This window comes from Microcebus murinus, chromosome 3 (genome assembly GCF_040939455.1).
Source record: "Microcebus murinus isolate Inina chromosome 3, M.murinus_Inina_mat1.0, whole genome shotgun sequence".
NCBI lineage: Eukaryota > Metazoa > Chordata > Mammalia > Primates > Cheirogaleidae > Microcebus > Microcebus murinus.
In genome coordinates, this window is record NC_134106.1 from 71,098,956 (window position 1) to 71,114,264 (window position 15,309).

Below are 15,309 nucleotides of genomic sequence, written 5' to 3' on the forward strand. Positions count from 1 at the left end.
GTATGAATGACCTGAAACCATATATGTACCTTTTAACCCTGAATTATTGTAATCTTACCCATAATTCAGGAAAACTTCAATTCTTGGGCCTGCTCTGCTGTAGGTTTGTTTGATCCTGTCACTGGCATTAAGAACAAGACTTGATCCTTGTCAATACACAGGCCAAAATTCTTGCACGTCCTTACTGCAGCAGCCACTCACTGCCATTAGGTTTTCAACAATCTAAGACTTGTGGCTCAAAACCATTAAGGGCTTTTAAAACCACTAATTAGTGTTACCTGGAGGAAGTAATAATGTTAGCATTATGCTGTGAAGGATATAGGTTTCATATTTAGTACATAATTGAAAAGTTCTAAAATAGTTCATAATCCATTTATTAAAAACAATTACAGTGAAAGTGCTGTAAATTTACAAAGGGAGGCTTACTCTAAACTTCATTTATGGCAGTTTGCGCAGAAAATCCATGAACCACACTTGTTTTGAAATCAAGTATATGTACAAAAGCTTTTCTGGCTAAAAGGACATTGATGGCCCTTTCTCAGAATGACTATAATTGCACAGGGCTTGATTCTTCCTACATTCTGGGTAACAACCCAGCTCTACACTGAACAGCTTTTCTTACCAGTGTTTTTCGTGATCACGTTTTCTCTCCATGTTACCCAACCCCAATTATTTTCCTTGGGAAAATGAGTTGCAGGTGATATATTAACAGTTGGGGAAAGAAACACCCTTGTCCATATTAAGGGAAAGTACTTTTTTTCTGAGAGTCCTCTCCCAAGGTAAAGATCTACTTTTCTTACCAGTCATGTGTGCAGGGGATTAGGGGAACAGAAGGAAATAACTGGCAAAGGACATAGTGCCAAGGTATGTTCTACTGTGTTGCTAAGAATCTGCAAAAGGAATAAAAAGCCAGTGTCTTTTGGAGGTGGCTGACCTCCATTCTTGGAAAGTGATAAGGGCCCTCTGTGCCACAGACGTTGCTAACCCATGCGATGTCTTGTATGAATCAGGAATTTTCCACCAGACCTAACTTGGCTCCTCAGTGAGGTACCCTTAGCCCCAATTTGCACTAAACATGGTGGCCCTGTCCCTAAGCTATCCCTAACTAGATGCCAATATAAAGGTTGGAAGAATACAGAGGTAGTGAAGAAAAAGATTCAAAAAGCAAGTAGGAGGTAGAACTGACAATTGTAAGAAATGCAAAGAAAGAGTCAAGGCTGATTCTTCACAGGTAAGGCCTGGTCAAAGTATAATGCTGCCATTCACTAATAGAAGTAGATCTGCATTGGGGATGCATATAAGCTCTGTTTAGGACAGACTGAGGTTAGCTCTTTGGGATATCCAGATGGAGCTTAGATCTATAGGTCTAGGGCACAGAAAGGAAATCTAAGTAGCATCACTGGAAATTGGAGTAGTCACAATCAAAAGTATGTACAGTGAAAAGGCAGCTGCTTAGGAAAGAACTCTGGATCAGTGTCCAAGGTGGAGGGGAGGGATAGAGGTCATGGGAAGAGACCCCTGCAAAAAGACAGTCCATTATGGAAGTTACTGAGACATCCAAATTACTGCCAGTCTCTGCTACAATAAACTCCCAAAGCAGTGACCCTTTCTTTTATCACTCTGCATTCTCTCCCTAGCTCCGTGCCAAGACCGAATTTTCACTGAACTGAGAAGCTTCCTGAATCAACCTTGCATATCCAAACCTACAAAGTATCTGTAAACGTTCCCTAATCCCTTACCAAGTTTGGTTAACTCTTATATCACCTTCTGATCAGGTTGATCAGAAGGCTAGGATGATTTCACTGTTCAGCTTATTTTTAGATAAATACTACTAGCAATCACCTAGTTAAACTCTGATGGTGCTATTCTGACTACTCTCATAATTGCTAGTGAAAAACTTACTGGTTATATAGATAATAGGGACAAAAAAGGAACCAGAATTGTAGTAAAGACAATTACTTGTGTGCATTTAGAATCTGATTGCCATCATAATCATACTTCTAATTAAGAAGACAAGTTTTCAGCTACATGACTTAAGGCTTATTGTCAGTAATTTTGAAAATTACAAGTAACAGTGTAGGACCTTAAGTAAAATGAACTTAAGTTCAAACCACTAGTCCATTCCTCACTAGCTAGCTAGATGTATTGGGGAAAATTATTTTACCTCTCAGCCTTATGTGATAATGCAGGTACACTGTTTCATACTGTGTAGCACACAGCAAAGCACTTGGAAACAGATTATGTTCATCATGGTACAATGAATCTCTTTCCCCAAAGAGCCAGTCACTTTAAACCTGACTTTTACCCTCTTATCCTAGGACATTTACACATTGCTTCTAACCTCTTCCTGAACCCTCAGTCTTGGATTGATAATCCCTATCTTTGCTTTATTTCCTTATTCCCCTAAACTATCATCTCTGAATTAAAAAGAGAGCTCTGGGTTGGACACGGTGGCTCACGCCTATAATCCTAGCACTCTGGGAGGCCGAAGCAGGAAGAGTGCTTGAACTCATGAGTTCAAGACCAGCCTGAGCAAGAAGGAGACCCTATCTCTACTAAAAATAGAAAAATTTAGCCGAGCATAGTAGTGTGTACCTGTAGTTCCAACTATTAGAGAGGCTGAGGCAGGAGGATCACTCAAGCCCATGAGTTTGAGGTTGCAGTGAGCTATGATCACACCACTGCAACTCTAGCTCAGGCTACAGTGAGACTCTGTCTCAAAAAAAACAGAAAAAGCTCTGGGCAAGGAAAAAAAATGTAAAAAAAAAAAAAAAATCTAAGGCTGGGCACAGTGGCTCATGCCTATAATCCTAGCACTTTGGGAGGTCAAGAAGAGAGGCTTGCTTGAAGCCAGGCATTTGAGACTAGCCTCAGAAACAGTTAAGACCCCCATTTATACAAAAATAAAAAATCTTCAGTGTGCAGGTGTGGTGGTACATGCCTGTAGTCCTAGCTACTTGGGAGTCTGAGGCAGGAGGACTGCTTGAGCCCAAGAATTTGAGGTTACAATGAGCTATAATCACCTCACTGTAACCCAGCCCCAGCCTGGATGACACAAGTGAGACCCTATCTCAAAAAAAAAATCTGAGATAATTTTTTCCAAATAAATGTCTATTGCATAGGACGGGCCTATGACTGGTGGCTCCCACATCTGCACCTGACGTCTGGCCTTCCTCAAAATTCTGAGTGGAGAGGATCAGAATTTGACTCAAGAGGATCAGGATTTGAAGATTCGGTGTTTGAAGGACTCAATTCTCCAACTGGCTCAAAGGGTCGCATATTGGCATAAGTCACCTCTTGGGCCAGCTGCTCCAGGGAAGGGCGGCCTAATACCAGATTGCGAAGTGAAATACAAGTCATCAGGAAGCTGAAAAACAAGACAAAGGCCACCCAGTTCAAACTCTGGTTTCAACAAAAGAATTTCAGCTAAAGTCCTTAGGGGGAACCTGGTACTAGCTCCTCTCACCCAGGCATAAATGAAACTCCCTCCTGTGACCCTCCACCTCCCAGCTGCAAGGGTACCCCACTCCTTATACAGTCTGGCAGAGGATACCAGGGTAGGGTAGGAATAATTTTAGGGAGGTTGGAGATAAGCCGAGGCAAAACAAGTCAGCAAGCCATCAGACGCAGGCCACTTATTTGCCCATTAAATTATGGAGAGGAGAATGGAGATGGAAAAGATATCTAGAGCTAGACTGTCATTTCCTGGGAGAAAGTCTCTAGTGTTACCTTCAACAGAGAAAAGTTACTAAGCTTGCAAACATCTGATGGCAATAACTAGTACTGTTGTGGGTGAAACTCACCTGCGGCGAAAGACATAGAGCTTTCGCAACAAGAAACGGAAGAATCGCTCATGCAAAGGGCTATTTCGCCGGCGTTCAATCTCCTGGCGTCTTTGTTGGCGTCTAAGAAAGGTCTGAACCAAAGGTGTTGGTTCAGGGCCCCCTTTTACTTCCCCTTCCAAAAGAGGCTGCAGCTCTGGAGGTAGAGGCCCTGTTTCTGCCCAGAAAACAGCAAAAAGAAATCACTGAGATGGATCACTCTCTCAGAACTCCCCTTCTCTGAGCGAGAGGCTTCAAGTTCATTCTTTATGCTAGATCCTCATTCATAACCTTGACTTCTTGAAACCAGGGTCTATCTCTGCCCAATTGTTCATATACTCACCACTTCCATTCTCCACCTTCTCTTTTAATTCTTGCAGATATGCCAGATCTTGCTCCAGTGCGACCTCTGTCGTGTTAACATAGATGTACATGTAGCAGGAAGGACTAGGAGACGTTGTATATACCTTATGGTACTCACCAGCAGGCAACTGACAAAGGAGAAAAAATGAATACGTTTCACTCTCTTACCCTTCCCTAGCCAGCCTATGGGCTCCCTAGGCTATGCCTCCTGGCATCTTTCCTCTCACTATGTTTTGGAGTCCCATGTAACTGACCTCTAGAACCCTGGATGAGGCTCCTCATAACCCCAGGGTCCCTTGATTTTTGAGTTTCCACTATATTACTGCTATAGTAAAGTGTTTTAGTATAATAAATGAACCCTGCTCATCTAAACTTTTTGTCACTGTTAATCCCATCAATATACCTGCATTTTTTCTCCTTCCTGAAGAGTCTGGTTCTTCTCTTCTGCCACCAGCTCCACAGTCACTTCCCCCTGCAGCAGCTGGATGCTGGTGTTGCCCAGGTCTTCACTCACAAAATTCTCCAAGTGCAGCCCTGCCAGTGGCAACAAAGTTCATCATTCCATGCCATGGCAGAGTGAAACCACTCCCAACCAGAACAGAGACCGCACACCTTCACCACCATCGCCCCCTCAGGTTTCAAAGACATTCCTCCCACTAAGAATGCCCCCTCCCCCGACACCACATGGAATGACCCTGGCCAAGGAAGCCAGGGAGGAGGAAAGATGGCAAAGCCTCTCCTCATTTTCCTCCATACCGGGAAAATCTGCAATGAAGACCACCTCAGTATGGTTGTCCAGGCTGCTCTTGATTTCCTGTAACTTGGCCCTCCAGGGAGACAGGTCCATCAAGAGTGGCTGCAGCCAGGGTGTGTGCTGGAAGGGGGACCAAGTGGCCTGCACGATATCCACACGGGGGTCAAAAATCCTTAGGAAAGAAAACCATGCTCTAAGGAGGCCACAGCCACCCACCTACCAGAACTACTAGTTCTGCTCTTGTCATCATCTTTCCCAGGGAGAAGGAATAGGGTTTCCAAGTAGAAAAAATGGCCTATGTCAGCATGTTATTGCCAGTCCAGGGCGCAGAGAGAGGGAGAAAGAGATGTGGAACACTGGGTAGAATGGAGGATAGTGGTTACCTGAGGAAAACGCATTGTGTTAAGTGTCTAAAAGAACAAGTTAGCTCACTTTTCTCCTAGACGATAGTGCCCCCTACTGGAAGCAACCAGCTATGCCCGCAACCAAATCAATGGGACATGCACTAGAGGAAGGACAGCCTTTCAAGCAAGACAACACCCAGGAGCGAGGGCTGTTCATCTTAGTAAAAAGAGCTGTACGTTGATTTTTCCCATTCTCTGCTCCCCTTGCCCACCTCTGCTGGAAGCGGTCATTGATGGAGACCCAAATATCAAAGTAGATCTGGGGCTCAGTGACATTGTACTTGGGAAGTAGGCGGCTCAGGCAAGTGGCATATTGCTTCAACATGTCTGCATGATCCTTCCATCGCCGGCTCTGTGTGAATACCTGCCCCAGATCCCCACGTTAGTCCCACCTCATCATCAACTTCTGGGACAGGTCATGCACTGCCAATGGCACAAAGAGATTCCTGCTGCCCAGTTTGGCCAAAAAAAAAACCAGAACTTGTCTTTGGGGGTGCATTTTTCATTGCTGGGCTAGTGGTATTTACTTTTCCTAAATCTAATCTCAATTCCAGGAAGTGACTGGCATTGCCCTATCTCAACCCACATAAAAGAAGGTTCAATCTGGCTCTTGAGAAAAAGGGCAGAGCAGACTTAAATCTGTTTCACTTTATGGTGTGTAACACAAAACCAGACCTCAAAGCTCAGGGGGCTCTGAAAAACAGTAAATTGTCAGCATCAGATGTCTCACCCCAGGGTTAAGGTAGCCAAGCTCGCCAGTGCGGCCATCACGGTAGGTGATCTTCACGTGCTGGTGAGAGCGGGAGTGCACCATCATGTCCCAGGAATAGCCATACAGCCCATTTGTCCAGTTGTTATAGCCCTGGGAAGGGAGGGCAGAAAGGGAATCAGCTCAATGCTTCCCACACTGGCCTCATACTCTACCAGGAAGTGGCTGCAAAACCAGCCCCACTCTTTCCCAACTATTGTCACCTCTGCCACTTTCCAAGCCCAGCATCTGTTGCACATCCATAGCCCCTACAAACCTGAGTAAGAAAATGGGAATAGGGCAGGAAGAGCTGCTCCAGGAGGTACAGCAGGGTGAAGGCAGCTCCTAGCTGATGGCGCAGCCCTGGCTTCTGGCCACCTTTGGCCCGGCTCCTCTTGTACACACAGGAAGCACTGGGCTGAGGGGCAGCCTTGAGGGGAAGCAGTTCTTGCAGCCTTTGGGGGCAGTGGGATACCAGCTTCCGAGGCCACTCAGGGTAGCAAAAGAGAGGGCTGCTGGCCAGCATGACGTAGGGGAACATGCCTAGGAAAGCGGGGAGAATATATGCATCTCAGCAGTTTGGTTCAACCCCCTCAACCCTCTTATCTTAGGAAGCCTCTCCCAAGTGCTCCACTTAAAAGGAAAGATGTTTTGGGCCGGACATGGTGGCTCACACCTGTAATCTTAAAACTCTGGGAGGCTGATGCAGGAGGGTTGCTTGAGCTCAGGAGTTCAAGAGCAGTCTGAGCAAGAGCGAGACCTCGTCTCTACTAAAAATAGAAAAATTAGCCAGACATGGTGGTGCCTGCCTGCAGTCCCAGCTACTCTAGAGGCTGAGGCAGGAGAATTGCTTGAGCCCAGGAGTTTGAGGTTGCTATGAGCTACGATGACACCACTGCACTGTAGCTAGGGCAACAGAGTGAGACACTGTCTCAAAAGAAAAAAAAAGGAAAAGAAGTTCTTTTTTTTTGTTTTTTTTTTTTTAAAGCTAGTCAAGCGTGGTTGTGGGGAGAGACAATGAGAAGTTCTTAACTGTAGCATACAGGTACAGCGGTTCATGCCTGCAATCCCAGCACTCTGGGAGGACGAGGCTAGAGGATTGAGGCCAGGAGTTCAAGACCAGCCTGAGCAACAGTGAGACCCCATCTCTACTAAAATAGAAGAAATTAGCCAGGTGTGGTGCTATGTGTCTGTAGTCCCAGCTACTCGGGAGGCTGAGGCAGAAGAATTGCTTGAGCCCAGGAGTTTGAGGTTGCTGTGAGCTAGGCTGACACCATGGCACTCTAGCCCAGGCAATGGAGCGATATTCTGTCACACACACACACAAAAAGAAGTTCTTAACTGTAGAATATGTATTCTTCCCAGAGATTCCTTATTATACCACATACTAACTGAGCCCAGAAGCCCCAAGCCTCTCATCCCCATTTATTCCCACTTCATAGTGACTGCTTTGGGCTCAATTTAGCTCCTGCTCCCACTACCATCTCTCCCTCCCAAACCATGCCTCTGGCCAAACCTGTGACCCATGTTTCCTACCAGGTTACAGGTACTGACCAATGCTGAAGAGCTGGGAATTCATGCAGTGGAAGTAGGACACAAAGAAGAGGCCAATGGATCTTGATGCATCAAAGAAGAGCAGGAAACCAGCAGAGAGGTCAAGCAGCAGCCCACCCCAGTGCACCACCAGCAGGCTAGTCAGCTCCTCGGACAGCAACAGTCTGCAAACACATGGACACAATTCAAGTGCCAGCCCAGTGGAGAGCCCAGCAGTCAAAGCACATTCATAGCACAAATACACCTCTGCTACCTGAGCAGGTGTGTAAATGCCTAAGGTGCCTAATCTACCCACCAAAAAAGATGCTCTACAGCAGAGTTTCCCAACCCCTTTATATTTTCACACAGTTTAGGTGTCCAGTTTTTTTCAACATACCCTATGTCATAAGCAAGAGCAGATCTCGTAGGACAAAATCTGATTGAGAAGTGTGTGTTGTAGGGAGCAAGTTCCTCATGGAGGTCATGAGTTGGAAAAGACTTTAAAAGGTGAATACTTAGCTGAAGTCAAACTTCAGGAATTGGGAAATAACAGGGAAGACTAAAAAAAAACAAGAGGAAAGAAGAAATGGGAACAGGAGAGAAATCAGAAAACCTTTGTTTTGTGGAGCTGGTAATAACAGTTTGGGGCCGAGCACAGTGGCTCACACCTGTAGTCCTAGCACTTTGGGGGGCTGAAGTGGGAGGATTACTTGAGGCCAGGAGTTCAAGAACAGCCTGAACAACATAGCTAGACCTCATCTCCACAGAAAATAGAAAAATTAGCCAGGTATGGTGGTGCACACGTAGTCTCAGCCACTCAGGAGGCTGAGGCAGGAGGACTTCTTGAGCCCAGGAGTTTGAGGTTCCTGTGAGCTATGATCATGCCACTGCACTCTACCTGGGCAACAGAGTGAGATCCTATCTCAGGAAAAAACAAAACAAAAAGGTTTTGCCAGAACAGGCACAGTGACTGCCATGTTGTCAGTACTGATTGGGGAACTCTAAAGAAAGGCTAGAGTGGCAAACAAGGACACAGTCAGCATCCAAGGCAGCTACGGGTGCACTGGCTCACTTACCTAGTTCTGGCTCTTTTCTTTCTTTTCTTTTTAAATTTATTTTCCTGTCTTGCCCATCTACACCATAAGTCTCAATAGACGGGCCTCAATCTTTTAATATCATTGACTCTGCCTTCTGCTGAATGGGGAGATGAGTGGACAGAAGAAGGCATGTGGCAAATTCAGGCCAAGTAGGAACAGCTACTATTACTGCAGACCTGAGGGAGATGAGTCACCTGCTCTGTACCTGTACCTCAAGAATGCCTCTAATAATGACTGCCACTCACTTGAAGGGACTGAAGAGCCAGTGCCGGGACAGGTATTCCATGGAATAGCCTTCAACCCAGTCTGCATCCAGCTTTTTTACACCCGCGATAAAGTACACAATGAAGATCTACAAACACAAAATGCAACACGCATGTTCAAACAGAAAAAGGTTAGTCAAGAATAAAATAAATGCTGATCTCAGTCCAGGGCCTATGGAAAAATAGACTCATTTCTCCATTCATTCATCTCAGATATTTACTCATCCAACAAGCATTTATTAAAATCTTACAGATGTCAAGCACAGTATAAGGCATCAAGAAAGAAAATATGAAGCACAGACATAACCCTTCTGTCAAGGGGATTAGAATCTAGCAGGGACAAAGCTCTACTCATTCCATAATGAGAGAATTCAGAGATTAGGGGATTGGATAAAGTGGAAGAGTCAGCCAAGCTTTCCAGCAAAGGGTAAAAAGAAAATCCAAGGAGGCAAAAGAGTGTAGTCTGGCAGTGGGATAACCACGTCGACCACAATGGGTGTCAAGAAGCTCCTCCCTATTTTCAAATCCCGTACCTGGCCACGCAGCACTGCATAGTTCCAAAGGGGCACATGAGAATTCCTCCTACGAGCATTCAGCAGGCCATCCACAGACCTACACCATGAGAGGTAAGCATTGGGAAGGGCATCTTAGTCCAGTGACACTTCCATCTTTCCTTTTAAACGTGTAATCCTATCTATCCCAGGAACATCTCCATCTCCTCCCTGGCTATTCTGTGACCATTAAGAATTATATGAGCAAATTGTAACAGTGATTATCATAAGTTATAAAAGAAACATTACTAGTAAGTTAAGACAACAAAATGTTCAGTCCTCTTAAAATTTGCCTTAGATCAAAAAAAAAGTTCAGTCCTTATTGTTGGCTCACAATTAAGTTTGTCCTAATGGATCAAATCAGGAAAAAAAAGACTATAATGCTAGTAAATGACTGAACAAGGCAAGGAATTTGAGGGAGTGTTCAAAAAGCTACATGTGGCCAAGTGAGGTAGCTCATGCCTGTAATCCTGGCACTTTGGGAGGCAGAGGTGGGTGGATTGCTTGAGGCCAGGAGTTCAAGACCAGCCTAGGCAGTGGCGAGGCCTCATCTCTACAAAAAAAAAAAAATTAGCAGGGAGTGGTGGCACACACCTGTATTCCCAGCTACTCAGGAGGCTGAGGCAAGAGGACTGCCTGAGCCCAGGAGTTTGAAGTTGCAGTGAGCCATGATGATGCCACAGCACTCTAGCCTAGGCAACAGAGGAAGACCTTATCTCAAAAAAAAAAAAAAAAACTCAAAAAAAAAAAAGCTAAATGTGTATATATATATACAGCATATTATCTTTGAAAAAAACTTAAAACACTCAACTACAGAATAATGCACAGCATAAACTAACATTTCATAGACCTGGAGGCCAGGATCCAATTCAAGAGGGTACCTGCTAACAGCTTGTATCCTGGAAAAGAATTGATAATACCAGGCTACTACTACCAGATGTATTCTGGAGAAGCAGAAGCAAAGCAGGTTTTCAAGAAGTAGAAACTGGAAAAGAGGCAGCTTATACTTGGTCAAGAGCACTGGACTATCACTTCCTTTTCTTAACTGCTATGTAATCTTAGGAAATCTTTTACTTCTCTACAACTTAGTTTCTTCATCTATAAAATGTGAATACCACTATGGACCTTATAGGGTTTCAAGGAGGAAAAATCTTTAACGTTTTGTATGGTGCCTGCCATGTGGAAAGCCCTTGAGTAAATGACAGTTTTTTCAAAATGTATAAAGTCATAAACACAGAACTTTTCAGAGATATTCTGTCAAAACTGCCTGTTGGCTAGGTGTAGTGGCTCACACCTATGATCCTAGCATTACTGGGAGGCCAAGGCAAGAGGACTGCTTGAGGCCAGGAGTTTGAGACCAGCAGCCTGGACAACATAGCAAAACCTTGTCTCCACCAAAAAAAAAAAAAAAAAATTAGATGGGCATGGTGGTGGTATGTGCCTGTAGTCCTAGCTACTCAGGAGGCTGAGGCAGGAGAATTGCTTGAGCCATGGAGTTCAAGGCTGGAGTGAGCTATGATCAAGCCACTACACTCTAGCCTGGGTGACAGACTGAAACCCATCTCTAAAAAGAAAAATACTGCCTCATAAGTCTCTATGATCAGATATAGTCTGAATAACTTTAAAGTTTTACAAAAGGGATATCTATATGTGTGTATTAACAAATGAAACTTAATGACTGTTAATGAATTCAGTGTTTGACATTTTTTCTCCATACTCATTTTATTGACACCTTGTATTTGTTTTTCCCTTAACAATGGAAAGAATCCTTAAGGTCATCTGCCCTGCCACCCTGTCTCCAAATCCCTTCTCCATCTCCCCTGAGAGATGGTCACCTAAGCCAGAAATGGAGGAGGGTAACCTCCTCCCAGACAGCAATGCTGAGCAGCCCTGGTGGGCCCTCTCCCGGTGACATGACCTCGACCTCACAGCAACTTCTACTCTTGGCTCTAACTCTGTCCCTCTGGGCTCACACAGAGAAAATCTGCTCCCTCTTCCACATGACCACCCTTAAAGTATCTGAAAACAGTTATGTCTGGCTTTAGTATTCTCTTCTCTTTAAGAGGGCTATAGGAAGTAGATAAACCAAGGCACCTGAGGAGATATGGAAAAAGTGAAGGGGTGGGATACAGCTATTTTGCTTTTTGTCATCCCAAGTGTCCCAACTAGCAGGCCCTTTTCCCTCCCTAATCTATCCAAATCAAAATGTGACCTTGTAATCACACTTTGTAAAGTATAGTTGAAAATATGCTTACTGGGGCAAATTCTAGAACTTCACTGGGCCCCTATCTCTGGTAACCATCATGACCCAGCCAACCCCTCCCCTGTGTTCCCCCAGACTCATACCAATAGTGGTTTGCATCCAGGAATGTTAGCTGGAAGGCCAACAAACCATACAGATAGGAGTGGTTGTTCCATGATGTCTTGTCCAGGAGAAACACATACCAGTATGGCAGCAGGAATAATACACAGCTTATCCGGTAGCACAGACCCAGCATCATGCCTAGTGCTCCTGAGATTTGTAGGAAGAAGATTAAGAGGTCAAGGGGGTCACCACAGGCCCAGCTTCCCTGGGAAAAGATGTGGTTGGGATTAAGAAAAGTCATAAGGCATTTTGTAATAAGGTAAAAGTAAATGAAAATTAAGTGTTATTTTAATATTTTGAAAAGAAGAGTTATGAGATCTCAGCTCAGATGACACACAGGATAGCAGCATGAAACTGAATCACAGAAGTGAAATAAGGCACCCAAGACCTTGGTCATTCATCAGCATGCTTCTTATTTCTGTGTTTTTGGCAGGCCAGTCAATACTCTCACCTTGGCCAGACATGGTGGCTCAGGCCTGCTATCTTAGCACTCTGGGAGGCCAAGGCAGGAAGACTGCTTGAGCTCAGGAGTTCGAAACCAGCCTGAGTAAGAGTGAGACCCTGTCTCTACTAAAAATAGGAAAATTATTCAGGCATCATGGTATCCTCCTATAGTCCCAGCTACTTGGGAGACTGAGGCAGGAGGATCCCTTGAGCCCAGGTGTTTGAGGTTGCAGTAAGCTATGATGATGCCACTGCATTCTACCCAGGGCAACAGAGTGAGACTCTGCCTCAAAAAAAAAGTATATTAAACCTCATTCTCCCCCACTTCATATTAAAAAAAAAATACTCCCATCTCTCCCACAGTTCTCCTCACCCAGAAACATGATGGTGTAGACAAGATACATCCAGTCAAGTGGCAGTGGGTGCAAGGCATCCAACAAGGGGAAGCGGCACACCTCCAGCCCATCCAGGTATCTTCGGTCCAGAGAGCTAAGCCCTCGCTCCTGGGGAATGTCCAGCACCATCAAGAACCCTGAGAAGGCAACAGGGGAGGGGGCCTCAGCTAAGGAAGCAGAATACAGTGGAACACAGTCAAGTGTGCCTAGCTCCAGGGTCAGACTAGTTTTCTGATCTTGGTTCTGCCATTTATTCAATATTAATTATTGAGTGCCCACTCTGTGCTAGGCATTATGACAGCTGTTTCATCTAGAACAGCCCTTGAAGCTTGGTAAGCTAATTCCCCTTTTGTGAAAAGGGGACTTATAACACTTCACAGAGTTATAGAGAGGATTAAATGAGAGAAGGGTACAAAATGCCATGAAACTGAGGGTTTTGGCTGGTGCAGTGGGTCATGCCTATAATCTTAACACCCTGGGAGGCTGAGGTGGGAAGATTGCTTGAGCTCAGGAGCAAAAGACCAGCCTGAGCAAGAGTGAGGCCTCATTTCTACTAAAAATCAAAAAAAAAAAAAAAAAAAATTAGCCAGGCATAGTGGCATTAGCCAAAAAAAAATTAGCCAGGCACACTTCCAGTTCCACCTACTCTGCAGGCTAAGTCAGAAGGATCACTAAAGCCCAGGAGTGTGAGGTTGCAGTGAGCTACGATGATGCTACTCTACCCAGGGCTATAGAGCAAGACTCTGTCTCAAAACAACAACAAAAAAACCAGGAGTTTGATAGTTATAAAGATCTGGGCTTCAGAAAGTGCTCTAGGGGGTGCTTTTCAACGTTTTTTGCTTCCTGGCATACCCAGAAAACAAGTAGTAATTGGTCAACACACTGAGATGAACAGAAGAGGCTACTCAGAGCAGGAAGCCAGTTTGGATTAAAGGTTGAGACCTCAGGACTAGTCACATTTGGGGCTAGTTAATTATTTATTGGAATACACCAAAGAGGACACTTAGGAACATCCCTGGCCCCTATATAGATGCCAGCTGCCACCTATTCTGCCTCCCCCCCAGATGTGACAACTAAAAATGTCTCCAGATGTTGCCAAATGTTCCCCAAGGGGCAAAACTGCCTCCAGTTGAGAACTACTGTGCGAAGAGGATTAATATCTCAGCACACATGCTGTGGCCTAAGAGTTAGGAAGCTCTAGATTAGGAAGTCACTGCCAAAATGTCTGGCCCATTACCCCTGCTATTTCTCTGATGCCCTTAGCATAGTTACTGAGCAACCATGCCACATGCAAATGTGTCCCTGCTCCCTTGCCTCTGTATTTCATATAGCTTCAGATCAAAGCATTTGTGGCCATGAAATCCTAACCAGAGGAGACAAAGCCAGGTTTGATCCTAAACTTCGCAAAGACTTCTTCTATTATATCAGTATCTTCAGCTCTGAGGAAAACAGAGCTAAGTCTACTAGCAACCAAGAAATGGGCAACTGTCATTCTCCCACCGACAACCAAACTGCTCCCAACCAGAAACTGGACTCACCAAAGAGAAAACGAAAGACAGCTAGGCTTGCAGGATCCGTTGGTCGATTTAGCAGGGTCACCAACTTCCGCCAGCTGGACAAATCTGTCCACTCAAAACCCAAGAGTTTCGCCATTCGGCTGCCATGCCTGGGCCCTGAAGTCTGTCCAGCTTTGTCTTTCTGTACTTTATCTGCAACCAATAAATGGAGAAAATGTGTGTGGGGGGGTGGTAGGCTCCTCCCCAAATCACAGTCCCAATAACCGCAGGGCTTCTGCCAACCTAGGTTCTCCCACTGATCTCTGAGTACGGGAAACATTCCTGCAGTGCAGCTCCTCTTCCGCGATCCCTCAATGTCCCAGAACCCCTCAGACTACAGCTCCCTAACCGCAAAGTGCCCCGCATGTCATCACCATGCAGAAGCCGCAGACCGCAGTCTCTCAGCACGCCCTCTTCCCCACTGAATCCCCCGTCTCCAGGTTCCACCGGGCGTCCTCCTGCCCCTGCCCCCGCTCCTCTAAGACCAGCGCTCTTCTCTCTCCGCCGGAGGGCGGGGTCCTAAGCCTACCTGAGCTGGGCGCAGCCCGCGCGGACCGGGCAGTCACTGCCATGGCTCTACCCTTGCGACGCAGGTGGACCACAGCAGCCGCCACTGAACAGCGGCGCCGTGAGGATTTGCTCCCATAGGCTCCGCCTCCTGACACATCAGCACCCGCGCGGCCGGCCGGAAAGTGCTGGCACTGTCGTGAAAGGCCCCGACCGGCGGCGCGGAACTCCCGGTTTGGCGACAGGGGGCGGAACGAGGAGCCTAGGGGCGGGGCTGCGCGTCCGCGAAGTGGCGAGGCGGGCCTTTCCCCACTCAGTGAAGGAGCAGTGCCCAGGGAACCTGTAGATCCGCTTGTCTCCGGGCGCGCTGCCGGCCTTACCCCTGAGGCCTTCGGAGGCTCTTATGCTCTTTGAACTCTAAGAAGACTCGGCGCTCCTCAACTTCCTTGCGTCCTTCTCTGACCCCGTTAGTCCTCTCCAGGTTGTGTCCCTGGAGTGCTCCCTGGCT

At 45.9% G+C, this 15,309-nt stretch overlaps 2 protein-coding genes across 4 annotated transcripts in view; one reads left to right on the forward strand and one right to left on the reverse strand.

The window, feature by feature from the left end:
- VAMP5 (vesicle associated membrane protein 5) overlaps positions 1-15,309 on the forward strand; it is a 190,229-nt gene that overhangs the window by 150,660 nt on the left and 24,260 nt on the right. The gene's annotated exons all lie outside the window — the stretch shown is intronic.
- GGCX (gamma-glutamyl carboxylase) lies at positions 359-15,230 on the reverse strand. 2 transcript variants are annotated; one of them, XM_012774281.2, is made up of 15 exons: positions 14,824-15,230; positions 14,277-14,447; positions 12,717-12,875; positions 11,881-12,046; positions 9,517-9,595; positions 8,966-9,072; positions 7,645-7,808; positions 6,368-6,633; positions 6,073-6,204; positions 5,555-5,706; positions 4,941-5,110; positions 4,588-4,718; positions 4,165-4,312; positions 3,804-3,993; positions 359-3,367 (listed from the first exon to the last, which is right to left on the reverse strand). In XM_012774281.2, the coding sequence occupies exons 1-15, from the start codon at positions 14,864-14,866 to the stop codon at positions 3,175-3,177; spliced, it is 2,271 nt and encodes a 756-aa protein (XP_012629735.1). In that variant the 5' UTR covers positions 14,867-15,230; the 3' UTR covers positions 359-3,174. The 2 variants fall into 2 exon arrangements, with proteins under 2 accessions (XP_012629735.1, XP_012629734.1); XM_012774280.2 differs by having other exon boundaries at positions 3,804-3,999; positions 14,824-15,229.

Excerpts from the sequence above, each read along its gene's own strand:
- GGCX (XM_012774280.2), bottom strand. The coding sequence starts at position 14,866 with ATGGCAGTGACTGCCCGGTCCGCGCGGGCTGCGCCCAGCTCAG. Across the intron at positions 6,205-6,367 it reads ATTCCCATTTTCTTACTCAG|GGCTATAACAACTGGACAAA; the intron begins GTTTGTAGGGGC and ends CTCCCTTCCCAG. Across the intron at positions 4,313-4,587 it reads AGGAAGGAGAAAAAATGCAG|TTGCCTGCTGGTGAGTACCA; the intron begins GTATATTGATGG and ends CTCCTTTGTCAG.